At 35.2% G+C, this 16,983-nt stretch overlaps 3 protein-coding genes and 1 long non-coding RNA gene across 4 annotated transcripts in view; 1 reads left to right on the top strand and 3 right to left on the bottom strand.

The window, feature by feature from the left end:
* Positions 1-7,968: 7,968 nt before the first annotated feature.
* Positions 7,969-8,427, bottom strand: LOC112032148 (uncharacterized). The gene has a single exon (XM_065783112.1). It carries the CDS (start codon positions 8,425-8,427, stop codon positions 7,969-7,971), a length of 459 nt encoding a protein of 152 aa, XP_065639184.1.
* Positions 8,428-8,568: 141 nt separating this feature from the next.
* On the bottom strand, positions 8,569-12,015 carry LOC136071601 (uncharacterized). The gene is made up of 3 exons (XR_010632910.1): positions 11,817-12,015; positions 11,579-11,702; positions 8,569-9,224 (listed from the first exon to the last, which is right to left on the bottom strand). It is a non-coding gene; the product is annotated as an uncharacterized LOC136071601 (long non-coding RNA).
* On the bottom strand, positions 9,598-10,537 carry LOC136071600 (uncharacterized). The gene is made up of 2 exons (XM_065783115.1): positions 10,436-10,537; positions 9,598-10,346 (listed from the first exon to the last, which is right to left on the bottom strand). The coding sequence occupies exons 1-2, from the start codon at positions 10,484-10,486 to the stop codon at positions 9,837-9,839; spliced, it is 561 nt and encodes a 186-aa protein (XP_065639187.1). The 5' UTR covers positions 10,487-10,537; the 3' UTR covers positions 9,598-9,836.
* Positions 12,016-13,185: 1,170 nt separating the features above from the next.
* The window catches only part of LOC112032128 (T-complex protein 1 subunit gamma), a 9,457-nt gene continuing 5,659 nt past the window's right edge, over positions 13,186-16,983 (top strand). Inside the window, exons 1-6 of the mRNA XM_065783149.1 lie at positions 13,186-13,417; positions 13,496-13,557; positions 13,627-13,837; positions 14,026-14,094; positions 14,190-14,261; positions 16,820-16,893. Of these exons, the coding sequence (XP_065639221.1) occupies positions 13,393-13,417; positions 13,496-13,557; positions 13,627-13,837; positions 14,026-14,094; positions 14,190-14,261; positions 16,820-16,893 (513 nt within the window). The 5' untranslated portion in view covers positions 13,186-13,392. The remainder of the gene's footprint in view (positions 13,418-13,495; positions 13,558-13,626; positions 13,838-14,025; positions 14,095-14,189; positions 14,262-16,819; positions 16,894-16,983) is intronic.

The raw sequence follows: 16,983 nt of genomic DNA, 5'->3' as shown, positions 1-16,983 counted from the left end.
TCTTATCATCATCCTCTTGTGCAAGCATACTTCCAACCGCATCTTCTATGGTAGAGAGATAAAGGAATAATGGTTTTTCGTGCATCGGGGGTACCAAGATAGGTGGATGGAGGATATGTTCCTTAATTAGCTCAAAAGCTTTTTGACATTCATCATTCCATTCACAGGTTCATTCTTTCTTAGGAGCTTAAAGATGGGCTCACAAGTGGAAGTGAGTTTGGTAATGAAATGGCTGATGTATTGTAATCAACCCAAAAATCCCCTTATCTCTTTTTCGCCCTTGGGTGGAGGCATTTCTAATATGACTTTGATCTTTGATGGGTCAATTTCCATCCCTTTATCACTAACCAAAAAGCCTAACAAATTCCCTACAATTACGCCAAAGGCGCATTTCTATGAGTTCAATCTCAGCATAAACTCCTTGATCATCTCGAAGAACTTCCTCAAGTTAACAATGTGACCATCTCTCCCCTTGGATTTCACAATCATATCATCAACATACACTTTAACCTCATTGTGCATCATATCATGTAACAAGGTTATGGCCATTCTTTGGTAAGTCGCACCCCCATTCTTGAGCCCAAATGGCATCACGGTGTAACAATAAATTCCCCATTCTGTGGTAAAGGTAGTTTTGGTCATATCCCTATGAGCCATTTTGATTTGGTTGTACCTTGAGAAACCATCCATGAAAGACATCAAGGCACTACCAGCTGTGTTATCCATTAAAACATCTATGTGAGGAAGAGGAAAATCATCCTTTGAGCAAGCTTTGTTCAAATCCCTAAAATCCACGCACATTCTTACCTTCCCATCTTTATTGGGTACCAGCACAACATTGGCTATCCACTCGTCTTGGTGTATAGTTTTGATGAACCCTACCTTCAATTGTTTGGTGACCTCGTCTTTGATCCTTAGAAGCCATTCGGTTCTCATATGCCTCAACTCTTGCTTGACAGGTACCATGTGAGCATGAGTGTCAATGTGATGTTAGGTTATCTCGGGGTCAATGTCGGGCATATCTTCATAAGACCATGTAAACACTTCTTGAAATTCTGTGAGCAACTCTTTGAGATCCCTTCTTTCTTTTTCATTTAGGGTTGAGTCAATTTTAATTAAGTGTGGATTCTCATCATTTTCCAAATTAAGAGTTTTAAAAGTTGGTTCTATAGGTTCAATTTTCTTTTCCAATTTTTTATTAATTTCATTTTCAAATTCATTTGAATCATTTAAGTGCAGAATTTCAATATTATGGGACACATCAAAATAAGCCAAATAAGAATTCATCTTATTAAAAATGTGGAAAAGCACATTGGGACTTGCATTACAAACTTTCTTTCCCACATTTTTAGAGAACCCAACCCAAGTCCAATTATTGAGTTGCCTCACAATAGGCACGATGAATTCCATCTTCTTTCTTCTTTAGGGCTTGTCACCTCCATTCTTGTCTTCTTCTTGGAATAAAGTCTTCAGCTCAGCATACCAATCTTCATCCCTTAGAGGTCCTCATATGTGTATAGTTTCAGTTATGTCATGCAGAACTTCACCCTCATTGGGGAAATTTTTTCCTGCCTCGTCGAAAAACCAGTTGCCATCATCTTCACCCCAATAGCTAATCACTTCATCACCTTCTTCCTCTGCTTCTTCTTCTTGAGTCAGCACAAGATATTGATCATCATTGGAAGAAGGATCCATGTCGCGTTCAAGCATGAAGCGAGCTAGGGTGACTTGAGTTGCCTCTACCGTCAAGGTCCATTCCGACCAGTCATGATCTTCCCAAGATCCCACATCCCCTAATTTAGTGAAGTTGTTGACGTGGGCTCTCTTGAAAGTCCAAGGTCCACAAAGTTCTCATCATTTTGGGTCTAGCCATACAACAAAGAGGCCTAAGATTAGGGAAATTCACATTGACTTTGTACGATTTTGGATGCTAAATCCATAGCATACATATTATCTTAGGCCCAAAGTCTTCTTTTTCAAAATGGTTTTTTGATTTGGGCTTATGATAGCAATTAGGCTATGATCTTAAGAACCTTTCAAGTTAAGATATACCCTTAGATTTAGGGACAAGCCTCTTGCATGTGAGAACTTCTTTTCTTTTATCCCAATTGTCTTAGGGTATGCCATAGCTTTTGGGGTCATCCTTCCATTTTTACATATTTAATTTGTCCTTTAGAATTATGTGATCACAAGATATATGGTTAAACAAATAAGAGATATATAAAGGGTACCCTCTTTTGATAGGATCTAGGATCTCTCTAAGTGTGGGTAGGCTCTTTAAGGTTAAAGGGATAGATAAGTAGGTCATTCACAACTAGGTGGACCATGATTCTAACCGAGGGCCTAAGTGGACATTTGTGGATTGGTGGCAAACCTTTAATGTACTCAAAGCCCATCATAGGCAATGACACCAATTGTGAGTTAGTGGGATGAACTTTGAAAGACTTCGGCCCAAATGGAGCCTTCCATCTTCCCACTCATCACTAACCGAGGTTAACGGATAGTAGAACCAAGTGAATGTGTGTGCAAACAAGTATTGAATAAGCCTTTATTAAGGTTAAGACATAGGACACCGGAATTATACTCATTATCCCTAGTGGAGTCACCGCTATGGACACAACGGGAAAGTCGCCACCTAGTTTTTTCAATGGTCTAGGAACCATATATATAGCATCCTTTCGAGGAAGGACTTTTTTAATCTTATTACTAGAGATATGGGTTCAGAGTTAAGGTACGGTCTTGGAAAGGTGTTAGCACCCAAAACCCCCTAATCCTAAGGTTGGTTTCCTCTTATTGTGTCTTATGTCTTAACCCTATTAAAGACACACTCAATACTGTTATTCTAACTCTCACACACACACACTAGCATTCATCTAACAATCAACATGGAATCAATCATCCCTAAAAAGACCTAATCATACATCTATCATGGCAATCAACCAAAGCCTAGCATTCATCTAGCATACATGTCTTATCATCATGGCATCTCATCAAATCACAAACCCTAACATGCTCTAATCTCACATCATAAACCCTAACATACATCTAGCATACATGTCAAACCAACCTAGCATTCATCTAGCATGGTATAACATAAACCCTAGCATGTTACTATCATCATGTCATTATATCTCATCTAAGACAGAAGCATATGAACATTAAATCAAGGTAGAAACAAGGCAAATCGATCATATTATCACCCAAAGCATTAAGAGTGCAATCATATCATCAAACTTAAGTAAGATCATATCACAAATAAATGCACGTACATTGTAAATGCATGACTTACATCACTTACCTTAAAGCAACTCAACACCTATGGCATTAGGCACGAATATGTGAATGCATGTTCATGACATTAAAGTAAGGAAATACAAGATAAACCCTAATTCTAGCATGTGAAAGGGAAACAAACAATTAAACATGTGAAACAAAAGTTTAACAATATGAATATATATATATATATATATAATAAGGACCTAAGATAGAAGCATTACATGTGAAATTAGAAACAAAATCATCAAAATTAGGGTTAGGATTTCTGGGCAGAATAATGCGCACTCATGAACAACCTTGCGTGCGCAGGTAGGATTTTGGTCATGTGGGTTTCAACCCAGAAACCCTAGAAACATAGCAAACAAAGAAACACTTCAAAACACTAAATCTAACATCTTAACATGCTTTAAAATATACTACTACGCAAACCTAGACTATACAAACATATTAAAACATAAAACAAGCAAAGAAACAAACAAAAACATAATTAAACTAAAGAAAATAAAAGAAAAGTTTAGAACTATACCTTGAAGAAAAAGCTCTTCAAGCTTGATTTTTTACCGTTCCTCTCAATCAAATCTATTCACAATCAATAAAAAAGAGTGATTAGTAATCTTAAACTCAAAGATCAAGGCCATAAAAGGCTCTAATCAAAAGAAAATTGACTTGATGATGTTTTGTGAAAAACTCCCTCTTTGATTCACTATTTCTAGTGAATTTTAATGTTTTCCTGTGGGATTTATGTATGTTTTGAAAATATACCATATAAGGCTACTTATAATGTGAAAATAAGGGTTTGGAATTACTCCCATACAATGTGGGATTCGTTCCAAACCTCAGCATTAATGCAGAAAACTTGCCTTATTTATGTTTCTAAAAACCTTCGTGTGCACACAGGATCGGGCATGTGTGCGTAGGTAGAATGCTGCGCGCATAGGCCGATTTCTGCGTGTGCATGCCGAGGGTTTCCTGGGTTTACTTTTCCAAAAATAGATTTATTTTCTCATTAAAAGTTATATTTTTCATTTTAACATTTCTCAAGTTAATTTAACATCTAATTGGGCCCTAAACCAACCTTGGGTCTCAAAATTTCAGCATCATTGGGAATGGGGGCTCGAGTTGTAAGGGGTACAAAATGTGGTGTCTACAAAGACAAAACCAAAACGCTACCCACTTAAGATCTTAGACACTCGTTTAGCTTGGAATCCTCTGAATAATTTCGAGTAAGGAAACAGAGGAGAAGGTGGAGGTTAATATCTGGAAGATCATGTAGGGAATAGAGTGACGAAATTTTAAAGTTTTGTTAACCAATTGGGTTTTGATCCAAAAGGGTGTTCTTGATTCTATCTCTGGGGTGAGTTATTAAGTGTTTGAGCTTCAAAGTTTTGTATGTTCTTTTCCTTTCATCTGCTCTTTCGGACTTATTCCAGGTAGATTTAATTTTTGAAACCTAGGGTTTTAATTTTTTTTTATTTTTTAATTAGGTAACTTCCCCATCTTAAAATTGTGCATTGGTTTATACTTACATGGTTTATACTTACATGCACTGCCTAAATGATCCTGACATATTAAAAAAATTTTAAAAATGTTCTTGGTGTTTTAAAAATCTGGAGGTTTTAATATTATCATTGTTTAATAGCTAAGCCACAAAAGAAAATGTGTTCTTACGAATAGCAACTGTGCTTTTAAGAATTGTGTCATTGCCATATTGTCCTAATTAGGCAATGATATGATTCTTAAAAGTAGAGCTGCTAGATTCAATATGATGCCCATGAAGAACTTCAGTTAAAGCCAGAAACACTTCACTATATTGCAAATAGAAGACAATAACACATTTTATGAATGAGCCTAATTATTTGACACAATACCTTTATTATTCAACCTATATGCACTATGGTCTATCTGTTTGTATGTTGTGCTTTGTGTGGACCATAGGAATATTTTGGGTTTCAGAAAAAAAAAAGGCGTTTACATGTGGTATCTAATGTCCATTTCAATGTGTATGTCTCCCAAAAACAAAACAAAAACTTTTGTATGTATTTGTTGTATTGGTATTGTATTCTTTTGAATAAATGTATGTGTTAATATGTGAAGCTTACTACATTAATTTATATGCAGATCACTGATTTTGATTTTACTTTCGAGATTCATCATGGTGGCACCTTTGTGTGGGATCCAGACTTAGTATATTTTAGGTGGTAGTGTTTCTACTATTGACAATGTTGACCTAATAGATTAAGTTTCTTTGAAATACAAGATATGTGTGTTGGGTTACTGGCAGCTAGTACAAGTAGATTTCATTATCTTATTCCTAGAGGTAACTAATAACTGGAGATGATGAAGTGGTTTATGTGTGAGATTCATGCTGCATAGCCAACAAATAGGGTAACAATATATATATATATATATATAAATCTCTATGTGTGTGTGTGTGGAGGGTGGTAAGGAGCCCCTTGTAGTTAAATTACCTGGACAAAATGTACAAGTTAATGAGAGAGTAGTGGGTGAAGTAGTTAATTCAAATGAGGTAGATGAGAAAGTTCATGTAGATGCTGGTGGAGGTAATGATGTAGTAGTTGAGCCAAACAGTGGACAAGAATGTTAAGATTTTGATTGGTTTGAGGAAGAGTTTAAGGGGCTATGTTTTGATGATGATGTGTTTGGGAGTATGGATGTTGGGCCATATACATAGGATGGAGTTAGGGACAATGCAACCCTACATGTGAGTAATGCAGGACAGAATGTAGCCCTAAAGAGGCCTAATGCAACAAACAATGACAATGCAACCCCAATTGGGTCTGATGCAGGAGACAATGCTAGTATGGAAGATTGTGAGTGGATTGAACCACCTATTAAAGATGATATAGAAAGTTTGGTAGGGTTTGATGATGATGAGCCACCTATTAAAGATGATATGCAAAAGAAACAGTGTTTAATGTCCAAACTGACATGAGAAAACCAATGTTGAAGAAGGGAATAAGGTTTCCTAATTCTAAGGTTTTTAGGGAGGCCTTGAAGGAATATGCTATAATGAAGCTTATAGATATCAAGTTCAAACTGAATGAGAAGAAGAAGATATCAGTTTATTGCATAAATGAATGTGAATGGAAGTGTTATGCATCTCAAATATCTGGGGAGTTGACATTCCAAATAATGACATTCCATCCAGAGTGCACCTGCCCTAGAACCTTCCAAAACAATTAAGAGACTGCAAGTTATGTTGCAAAGAAGTATGTGCAGGATTTTGGCAAGAATCCCAATAGGATAGTACCTGGTGTTTAACATCATTTGAGGTCTAATATTTTAGTTGACATAAGTATCAGTCAGGTGTATATGGAAAAAGGAAAGCTACTGATTTGATTACTGGGGATGAACAGCTACAATATGGGAAGCTTAGGGATTATGCAGAGATGGTAAGGTTGAATGATGTAGGAAGTAAGGTTACTTTGCAAACTAAAATGGAAAATGAAAATGCACAACCCAAATTTAAGAGAATGTATACAAGATATAATGTACAGAAAATTGATTTTTTGGGAGGTTGTAAACCAATCATTAGATTAGATGGGTGCCACCTGAAAGGAAGATTTGAGGGGCAAATACTATCTATCACAGCTAGAGATGGAAATAATAACATTTTCCCAATTGCACTTGCTGTTGTTGAGCAAGAGAACAAAGATTCATGGGTCTGGTTTAGCAGCAGTTTTCAGATGACATTGGGATTCTAGAGCAACTTAATCTGATCTTTATCACTGATAGACAAAAGCTATAAACTAGAATTTTAAGTTTTTATTACTAATTCATGCATGAGTTTATCTTAACATGTTTAACTAACATATTGATTAAAATTGTTTTGTATCTAAAATATGGCCTTATACCACCTACAATTAAGATGTTTTTCCCAACTGTTGAGCATAGGTACTGTGTAAAACTTATCTACAATAACTTTAAAGTGGACCATAAAAGGGTTGGAGTTGAAAGATACACTATAGGGATGTGTTGGAGCCACAACAGTTAGAGAGTTTGAAAGGAGAATGCGGCAATTGAAGGATCAAGATGTTAAGGCTTAGAGCATCCACAGCAGTGGAGCTAAAAATTTAGCTTTTTATCTCCACCAAAAGTTACTTTATCTATTATACCTATACACATGCTGCAGCAGTGGATCTATTTTAGCTTTCAATACAATAAAATAATATAAACATCACAATAAAATAATATATTTACTACAATAAAATAATATATCTACTACAATAAACAACAATCACAACCATCTGTAACCGTCACCGCCATCGCTACCGCCGCCGCCGCCGCCATCGACTCTTTCGCCACCACCACCGCCGCCATCGACTCTTCCACCGTCGCCACCACATGATAGCAAATAATCGTCTAGTGTTAACAAATAATTTTTTTAACCCCAAATTATACTTAATACATTTTTTTTTACTAAAACAATTTTTCAATCATCATGATAGCCTATTATCGTCTCAATTGTCCGGAAGTAATCTTGGAACAATGTGAACTATAAAATGCAAGAACTTTTGTAAAAAAACATATAAAATAAAACACATATTATAGCAAGAACAAAGTAGTCCATGCATTACTCACGTACATAACTCAAACCAAATTACAATAAAACTCACATACTCGCACAAATTCCTATGACTCATGCTTCTCAACATACAAAAAAGAAAGTTCCTACGACTCGCCTTGCAATTGCCATAAATGTTCAATGAGGACCAACTGGAGTTGAAAATGAATTTCTCGGTCTCTAATGCGTCCATGCCTCTCAATGTATGACATAAATCCATCACTTTGTTCACGTAACACTTGTAGAAGAGGATTATCCATTCCATCAATTTGTTCATAATCCAAGTCTACCACTTCATTATCATCCCGCTCATCTTCAACAATCATTTTATGGAGAATTATACACGCTTTCATGATCTTTTGGAGTGTTTCAAGATGGAAAAATCGTGCAGGTCCACGGACAATTGTGAAACGTGCTTGAAGCACTCCAAATGCACGCTCAACATCCTTCCTACACGCCTCTTGGGTTGCTGCAAATAATTTATACTTATGTCCTTGTGGAGCTGGGATTGTTTTAAAAAATGTTGCCCACTTTGGATATATGCCATCAGCAAGGTAATATCCCATTGTGTAGTCATGACCATTGATTGAGTAATGACTGCAGGAGCACGTCCTTCAGCAAGTTCATTAAATACATGAGACTGCTCTAACACATTAATATCATTATTTGACCCAGGTAACCCAAAAAATGCATGTCATATCCAAAGATCATATGATGCTATTGCCTCCAAAATAATAGTAGGTTCACGAATATGACCACAATATTGACCTTTCCATGCAGATGGACAATTTTTCCACTTCCAATGCATGCAATTAATTGAACCTAACATACCTGGAAAACCTCGGCGTTCTCCATGAGCTAACAGTCTAGCAATGTCTTCATTGTTTGGTTTTCTCAAGTATTCCTCAGAGAAAACATCAATTACCGCAGTAACAAATTTTTTCAAACTTTCTAATGCAGTAGTTTCTCCAATTCGCACATATTCATCTATCAAATCACCCGATACTCCATATGCAAGCATTCTAAGTGCAGCAGTTATCTTTTGTAATGAAGATAAACCAAGTTTGTTGGCACTATTTTTTTTTTGAACAAAGTAAGAGTTATGAGCTTCTACCTTAGATTGAATACGGAGAAAAAGAGAACGCTTCATCCGAAACCTCCTACGAAATAAAGTAGGTGGATATACTGGTGTGGGAGCAAAATAATCCAGAAAAAGCCTCTCATGACCCGCCAAATGATTATGTTGGATAGAACGTCGACGTTTAGGTTATGATGTTTCCATAACAAATTCTTCAATGATCTCATCTTCATCTGAGTCATCAAAAAGAAACTTGCGAACCAAATAGTTATCCATGGATGCAACCTTCAAGACAATTGGAAAGCAATTATTACTATAAATGCAAGATTAAAGCCAAGTGATATAAGCCACAACGAAATGAATATAACCAATTCACGCACAAGTCACAACATAAACACAATTTTGTGCTTACTCTCAAGCATTAAGTAAAAGAAGAAATACTATGAATGCTCATTGTTCATAGATTTATTCTAAGACCTGTCATCTCAAAACCAAGCTTATGATACTAAGAATGTTCAATGAATAGAAATAATTGGATCAAAGACACTGATAGTGGCTGTAACAGCAAGATATATAATTGTTTCATTTTTCAGTCTACAAAGAATTATATCAATGCCTATCACAAGACCAAATGGAACTTAACAAAAGAAAAAAGAGATTGCACTTCAAAGTCTTTGTTAAATTGCACTTCAAGTCACAACACAAATACATACATCTAGTTTAAGATTAAAGTCAAGTGTCATAAGCCACTATTGAATACATAAAGTTACTACCAAAATATATAAAGGCCTACATAAGCCACTACAAAATACATTAAAGCCTAAATTACATCCAAAATACAATCAAACCCATTAATTACGTGATCTTCGTTTTGCCAAGATTTCCTCTTAGAGTTGTTCATAAAAAGCTTTTTGTGCTCCGGTCAAGCCACTTGTATCTTTCATCATGATTCTCCTCCTCTAACCTTTCCGTTATCTCAAATTTTTTCTTCTCAATCATGATTTTTTCCTTCTCAATCTTAAGTTTTTCATCATTTTTTTCCTTCTCAACCGCAAGTTTTTCTTTCTCAATAAACATTTTCACCTCTTCCAATCGAGTTACATCCTCAATCAATTTCAATTTCTTGTTCAAATATTCCCCTACATCTTTTCCAGTGGCTTTGTTCTTTCGGATGGCCTTTTCCGCCTTCCTACCAATAGGTCTCTCAAAATTAGAAGAGTCACCAAGTTTGGACCCACAATCCCCTTCGCCAATAGATATTGACTCTGGAGTTAAAGGCACAGATGATCTTGATTTAGCATTGCTAGGATCGGCAAACTTTGGTTGGTCCTTTAACATGAGCCAACAATGGTCAAGAAGAAAGGCTTTCTCGTGCTTCTCTATAAACAAAGCCTTTGCATCTTTAATCTAAAAAAATTAAAAGAAATATAACATAATTAATATCTTCAAACTATTGGTGAATGGACATGTTAACACTATTGCAATATAATTTATACCTTATCTTCTTCGGTTGTACCACTTTGATGAAGTGCATTAACTTGAGCCATACACCCAGCAAACTTATTTACCTTTTCACTAATCCTCCCCAACGACTTAGCAAGGAGACAACAGACGTGTAGTACTAGATGTATTGTACTTCTGGAAATACTCCCAAACTTTTTTACGAAATGTATTTTGTGTTTGTTCATTACTATTTACGGCATCAACACTAGTATTGAGCCATGCTGCCACTAGGAATTTATCTTCCTCTACACTAAAGTTAGAGCCTCGTTTTCCTTTTGCAGAAGAGGCATTTTCAACTTGAGGTTGAGGTTGAGGTTGAGGTGGAGGTGGAGAATCAAAAACTGACAAAGGAGTATTTTGAGCCGTTCCCAAAAATTGCTAGTCAATTTCTATATCCCCATTCATGATACCCGTAAAATATGGTAGGTTTCTATGCGACTCCATAAAATTAGAAAAAAAAAATTGCAAACTTCCCTGCACACAGAAAATTCCCAAACCAACATTTATATCAAAACTTAAAATACTTAAAATTATAACAATAGAACATGATTATGCATAAATATTTAATTTGACATGTAACTTAATCCCACTGATAAAGAAAATACCAAATTCATTTTTGAGCATCTCAAAACCAAACTAACAATCTCACATTAAAATGACCACAAGAAATATGTGCTCTGTTTCTAGTTTTGTGCAACAATATATCCAACAAAGTCCGCCCAAATCAGATGTGAAACATTAAAACAAAATCCCTACACCAATGCTATCTCATCCAAATTTGCAATTCGATGGTAGTTCTATTTTCAAGCATCCACAACAGAGAGTAGAAACACCAAACAATCAAATAATAATAACAATAATGAAATAATAATAACAACAGAGAGTAGAAACACCAATCACCAAATCTTTTTCCCCAAAATTATCAAGAATCCAGAACAACAATAAAAAGTGGATCCACATGAACAGGACAACAGAGAACAATAGAGAATCCAGAACAACAGAGAAATCCACATGAAGTGGATCCAAATCATAATACCCAAATAAAAATCCCAACGCGAAGAGGATCGGCGGATCGGATGTTAGTACCCAAATAAAAAACCCAACGCATCCACATGAAGAAGACAGAGACAACTAACCTGAAGTGGATTGGCGGAAACGAAGAGCGTCTGAGGCAGATCGGCGGCGTGGGTCTGAACTTGACGATGGCGGCGACGTTGATGATGGTCGGGCTGGCGACATTGAGAGAGTGAGCCTGAGAGGCTTGAGATGAGAGATGACAATGAACGAGAGAGAGTGAATCATGAGACCGGATTTGATAAAATGAAAAAAGAAAAAGAAAAAAAAGAAAAAAAAAAGAAGCAGGTTGTACTGTACCGGAGTTGACGATGACGGCTACCGTTCTGGAGTTGACGATGGCGGTGACTGCACCGGAGTTAAGGATGGCGGTGACCGTACCGGAGTTGAGGATGGCAGTGATTGTACCGGAGTGTCTGTGTGTGAGCTTGAGAGGCTTGGAGGCTTGAGAGTTAAGAGATGAACGAGAGAGAGTGAGAATACAGTGAGAGTGAAGACTGACCGGTTTTGATAAATGAAAAAAAAAAAATTCAGAACAAGTGGATCAGTTGAATAAAAAATTATTTTTTTAGTTTTAGCTCCAAGCTACAGTGCACATCTATTTTTAGATGTGCACTGTAGCGAATCATCTAAATTTTTTTGCTTTAGCTCCACTGCTGGAGCATCATTTTAATGAAAATGGAGCTAAAATATAGCATTATTGCTTTATACCGCCACTGCTGCAAATGCTCTTAGGAGTATCTTGCATGCGCAAGTTTGCTATTTTATTTTTATTTTATTTCTAATTTTAGCGAATCTCATCTCTTTAAGAAATGAGTCTCGCTACATGGATCTCATTTCTTGAAGAGATGAGATCCAAAAGGACATTTTTTCAAATTAGTTTTAAATAGTGTAATTTTACCCCCAAAAAAGTTAGAACATTATTATTAAGAAAAAATAATCCTTTAAACATATAAACTACTTTATATAGAATAAAATTACAATTAAATGGTACTAAACAGTTAACATTATTTGAAAGAACGGGAGAACTAGAATTGAATCCACCCATTTAATATTTTTATAAGACTACAATTTCATCTTTACTTAATATACACACACACACATATATATATATATATATATATATATATATGATTTTGTAGTACAACATTTTGTATATTTCATCTTTACTTAACATAATTTGAGAAAACATTTTTAGGTTTTTTTTTTTTTAATAGAAAAAAGGTTGAAATAAATAATATACACACACATATATATATATATATATATGATTTTGTAGTACAACATTTTGTAACAATAAATGATAAGGTCGGGTGATGTTAGTGCGTTTCTTGAAACATTAGTGAGGATTAAAAGTCTAGTAAATTACAAATTATTTCTTTATGGATTTTTTTTGATAAATTATTTCTTTATGGTTTGGTCCTATATTATTTAGTTTACAAAATTAATTTATTAAAAACATTTTCAACTTAACAAAATTCGTTTTTTTTTTTTTTGACCAATTAACTTTGATCCAATCATAATTGAGTGAGTCCCGCACTGTTTAAAGCTATAGTGAGTGGTGTGAAATCAATTCAGGAAAATAACCTTCTCAAAAGAAAAGAAAAATTCAGGCAAATAAATTGTAATTTTTCCAAAAGAAAAGAAAAAAAAAAAAAAAAAGGTTTAAAAGAGAGCAGAGAGAGACGGAGAGAGGGTTCGAGGGTTTTCCAGTTGTTTAAAGAAAAGAGAGAAAGGGTTTTAAGTTATATAAGGGAAGGCCTCTTGCTTAGCTTTGATTCCTTCTCTCATATTTTTCTCTTCTCTACAACTAAAACTACAACTACAACACTCTCAGCCTCCATCGAAGAAGAAGAAGAAGAAGAACAACTACAAAATGCACGCCCCAGTACTCGTTCTCAGTAAGTCTCTCTCTCTACATGAAAATTCCAAATCGATTATTTGCTTTTTCTAAAATGAATGTTTGTTCACAATCACAGAGGACTCTCTGAAACGCGAGTCTGGAAGCAAGGTCCAACATGCTAATATCCAGGCTTCTAAGGTAACCAACTAGTGATTCAATTCTTAATTGGGGTTTTGTCATTACCTATGCTTAAAATTTGAAGCGCAGGCTGTTGCTGACATTATTCGTACAACGTTGGGTCCAAGATCCATGCTGAAGATGCTTCTTGATGCTAGTGGTGGAATCGTTGTTACTAATGATGGAAATGCTATACTGCGCGAGTTAGATCTTGCTCACCCTGCTGCTAAGTCTATGATCGAACTTAGCCGTACCCAAGATGAAGAAGTCGGAGATGGAACCACTTCTGTCATTATTCTTGGTATCTTTCTTTTTCACAATCCCTAAAAATGGCTACACATACAAATCTAAATCTATTATATTTTTATTCCTTTATAATATTGTCATTTGTTTTTGTTTTTGATAATACTACCAATACAAATGCATTACTATATTCTGTTTGTTAATAATAATATCATTCACTTTTGTCCTTAACTTTTGTTGTTGAAGCCGGTGAAATGCTCCGCGTTGCTGAAGCATTCCTTGACAAAAGTTATCACCCTACAGTTATCTGCCGTGGTAAAATGTTACTTGTCTTTTATGAGATAAAAGATTTTTATTGTGGTTTGTCACTTGTTTTTGTTCATGATTATGCTTTATTTGATCTGCTGCAGCCTACAACAAAGCTTTGGAGGATGCTATTGCTGTGCTGGACAGAATTGCCATGCCTGTTGATGTCAACGATAGTAAGTTTCTTGAATCTTGATTCATTGCTGGAGTCACATATTGAATAGGTTTTCATACTCTTCTTGATTAAAGGAACTTGTCTTGCTTATAGAATATCAATATCCATAAAAGAGTGTGTACATGTATTTTTTTCAATGCAACCAAATACACTATATATTTTACATGTTATGTTAGTCACTGGTTTTGGAAAAGTGGAGATTTCAAAATAGATATGCATTAAGGATCAGCTTTAAGTCCAAAAGAAATTAATTTTCTGGACCACTTCAAGATGAAATCCTTTGGTCCATGCTTCCGTAGATGATGCAGTTTTAGTAGATGAAATTAGTCATGAAGCTGACACCAAGGTGGAAATCTTGATGGATGCTTTAGAATCTAAAGGTTTTAGGTTAAGTAGGTATAAAGAAAGTACGTGGAGTTGGTTTAAGTTTAGTACAATGGAAACAAAGATAGAGGGCTTGTAAAACTTAATGGTTAAGAGATCGCAAATATTAAATGCTTTTGATATTATACATATTTGATCACTAAAAAAAGTAAGAATTCATTAAAATAGGAAAATAAAAGATGTAAAATACAAGAAATTTACCACAAAACTACAGACACAAGAAAATAAGAATCAGCATACAGAAAAACAATCTATCATGGACAATAAATCAGAAGCAGACTCAGAAGAAATGGAATGAGCCTGATGCCAGGAGCGAATAGTGCTCAGTAACTGTGACTTGAGAATGAGAATCGATGATTCTTTATCTTCAAAAACATGTGAGTTCCTTTGCCTCCAAATAATTCACATTAAGCACGAGGGAACAGCACTCCACACTGGCAGCAAGTCCTTGACTGTAAGGCCAGTCCAACAATACAACAGCTCCCAGTATTGTTAAAAGCGCACTTAAAGCGTGGAGCGCACAGCCCTTGGGACTTTTTCCCTCTAAAGTGAGGCGCCCTCACAAAAGTGCGCCTTAGGCGCGCTTGTTTGAGCTTTTTGTAATTAAAAAAAAAAAAAAAAATCCTGATTTGATTTTTAGCCATTAGATCTAAATATGTTTGATATAAGCTACTTAATTTAATATATAAAAACTAATAGTGTGGTGTGCTACCATACACCTAATAGATGATAGCAATGAGTGGTTGACTGGAAGAGTAGAAGAAGATGAACTAGATGAGTTTGCTAAAGATGATCTTGTGTTTGATGATGATATTTTGACATGGGGTAGTGTTGCTAGAGCTTTTGGAGTTGAAGAAGAAGGATTCAACTTGAGATCAAGAATGGGACCACTAGGGCAAGCAATAGGTTCAAGTTCTAGTTCACAACATGCTCCTCATGATGGAGACGAAGATGATGAGGAAAATGATGTGGGCTACAAATCTTGTGATGACAATGATGATGATCCCTTGCTTAATGAGGATGATGATATGATTATGTAGATTAGGATTGCATTGATTTTGTTAGGCAAAGATAACATTACTTAACATTCTAGTACTTTTTGGCCTTTGCCTTTCTAGTTCTATACTTCTATTTTGAATCAACCATGTTTTGTAATCATGGCCATCAAATAGCATGGTTGCAAATATTTTATAAAGCACAAGAGTATTATATAAATGTTACATAAATTATATAAAATGTTTTATTGTAATTTATATGATTAATTGATCACTTGATAGTTGATTTGACTATTAATAATTTTTCTTTAATTTATTATTTATTATTTTTTTTTTTTTTTAAAATGCGCTTCACAATGTTGGATATGATATAATGATAGAGATGAATAAATGTGGCTGATCCTAATTAGCATATGCATTGCCATGTAGATATTGTGGACTATGTCTCTTTTAGAATGTGAGTCCTCTACAATGTAATTCATTAGATCCCTCTATGTACAAACACTGTACATGAGGTCTCTCTTCCATAACAATAAAGTAATTATTTAATGGAGGGGGGGGGGGGAGGTAAGGTATATAATGTGAACCGAGGTTGTGATAGTATGTAATGACTTGGGCGTTATTGCTCTTATAGATGAATGGAAGAAGGGCTTGTATAATTTGTATCAACGTCTAGTGTAATAGGAACTTTATTTGGTGGAACATCTATATGTGACATCCAGAGAAATTAAGGGTCTATTTGGTTTGTACTTTTCAAAAGAGTTTTTAAATACTATTGTTCTTAGATTCAATTTTTTTTTCCTTTCCTTTTTTGTTTTTAAAAAAAATAAAAGCTTCATTAGTTACTCACTACTCTTTCACTCTTTCATTTTATTTAACAGAATGGTAAGCTGTGTCAATCAAGTAGTTCTCTTGTTGTACTGTTTAATTGAAGCTAGAAATATTGACAGTTCGTTATTGCAATAGTTTCAGTACTCTCTCTCTCTCTCTCTCTCTCTCTCTCTTTTGTGTGCTTGCTCTTCCACACACAAACACATGCATCTGTTTGTGTTCATGTACAGCCAGATACACAAACATCTTAATTGGCAGTTATTTTATAATGGAAAGGGGCTTGTAGTTTCCTTAGGTATAAGTTAAGCTTGCTTCTGTCTGGTGTACATAATATATGAAATTGTGGCAGGTGCAACAATGTTGGGGTTGGTCAAGAGCTGTATAGGCACAAAATTTACCAGCCAGTTTGGGGATCTCATTGCTGTAAGTATCTTCTTCTAAAGGTTACGCATGTGGATGTCTTGATAACCATTCTTTTCTCTTTTCCTTTGTTTAACTTGCAACTTGAATCTG

The sequence above is a fragment of the Quercus suber genome, unplaced genomic scaffold (assembly GCF_002906115.3).
Source record: "Quercus suber isolate HL8 unplaced genomic scaffold, Cork oak 2.0 scaffold_329, whole genome shotgun sequence".
NCBI classification, from domain to species: Eukaryota; Viridiplantae; Streptophyta; class Magnoliopsida; order Fagales; family Fagaceae; genus Quercus; species Quercus suber.
This window is presented reverse-complemented; position numbering and strand designations above follow the sequence as displayed.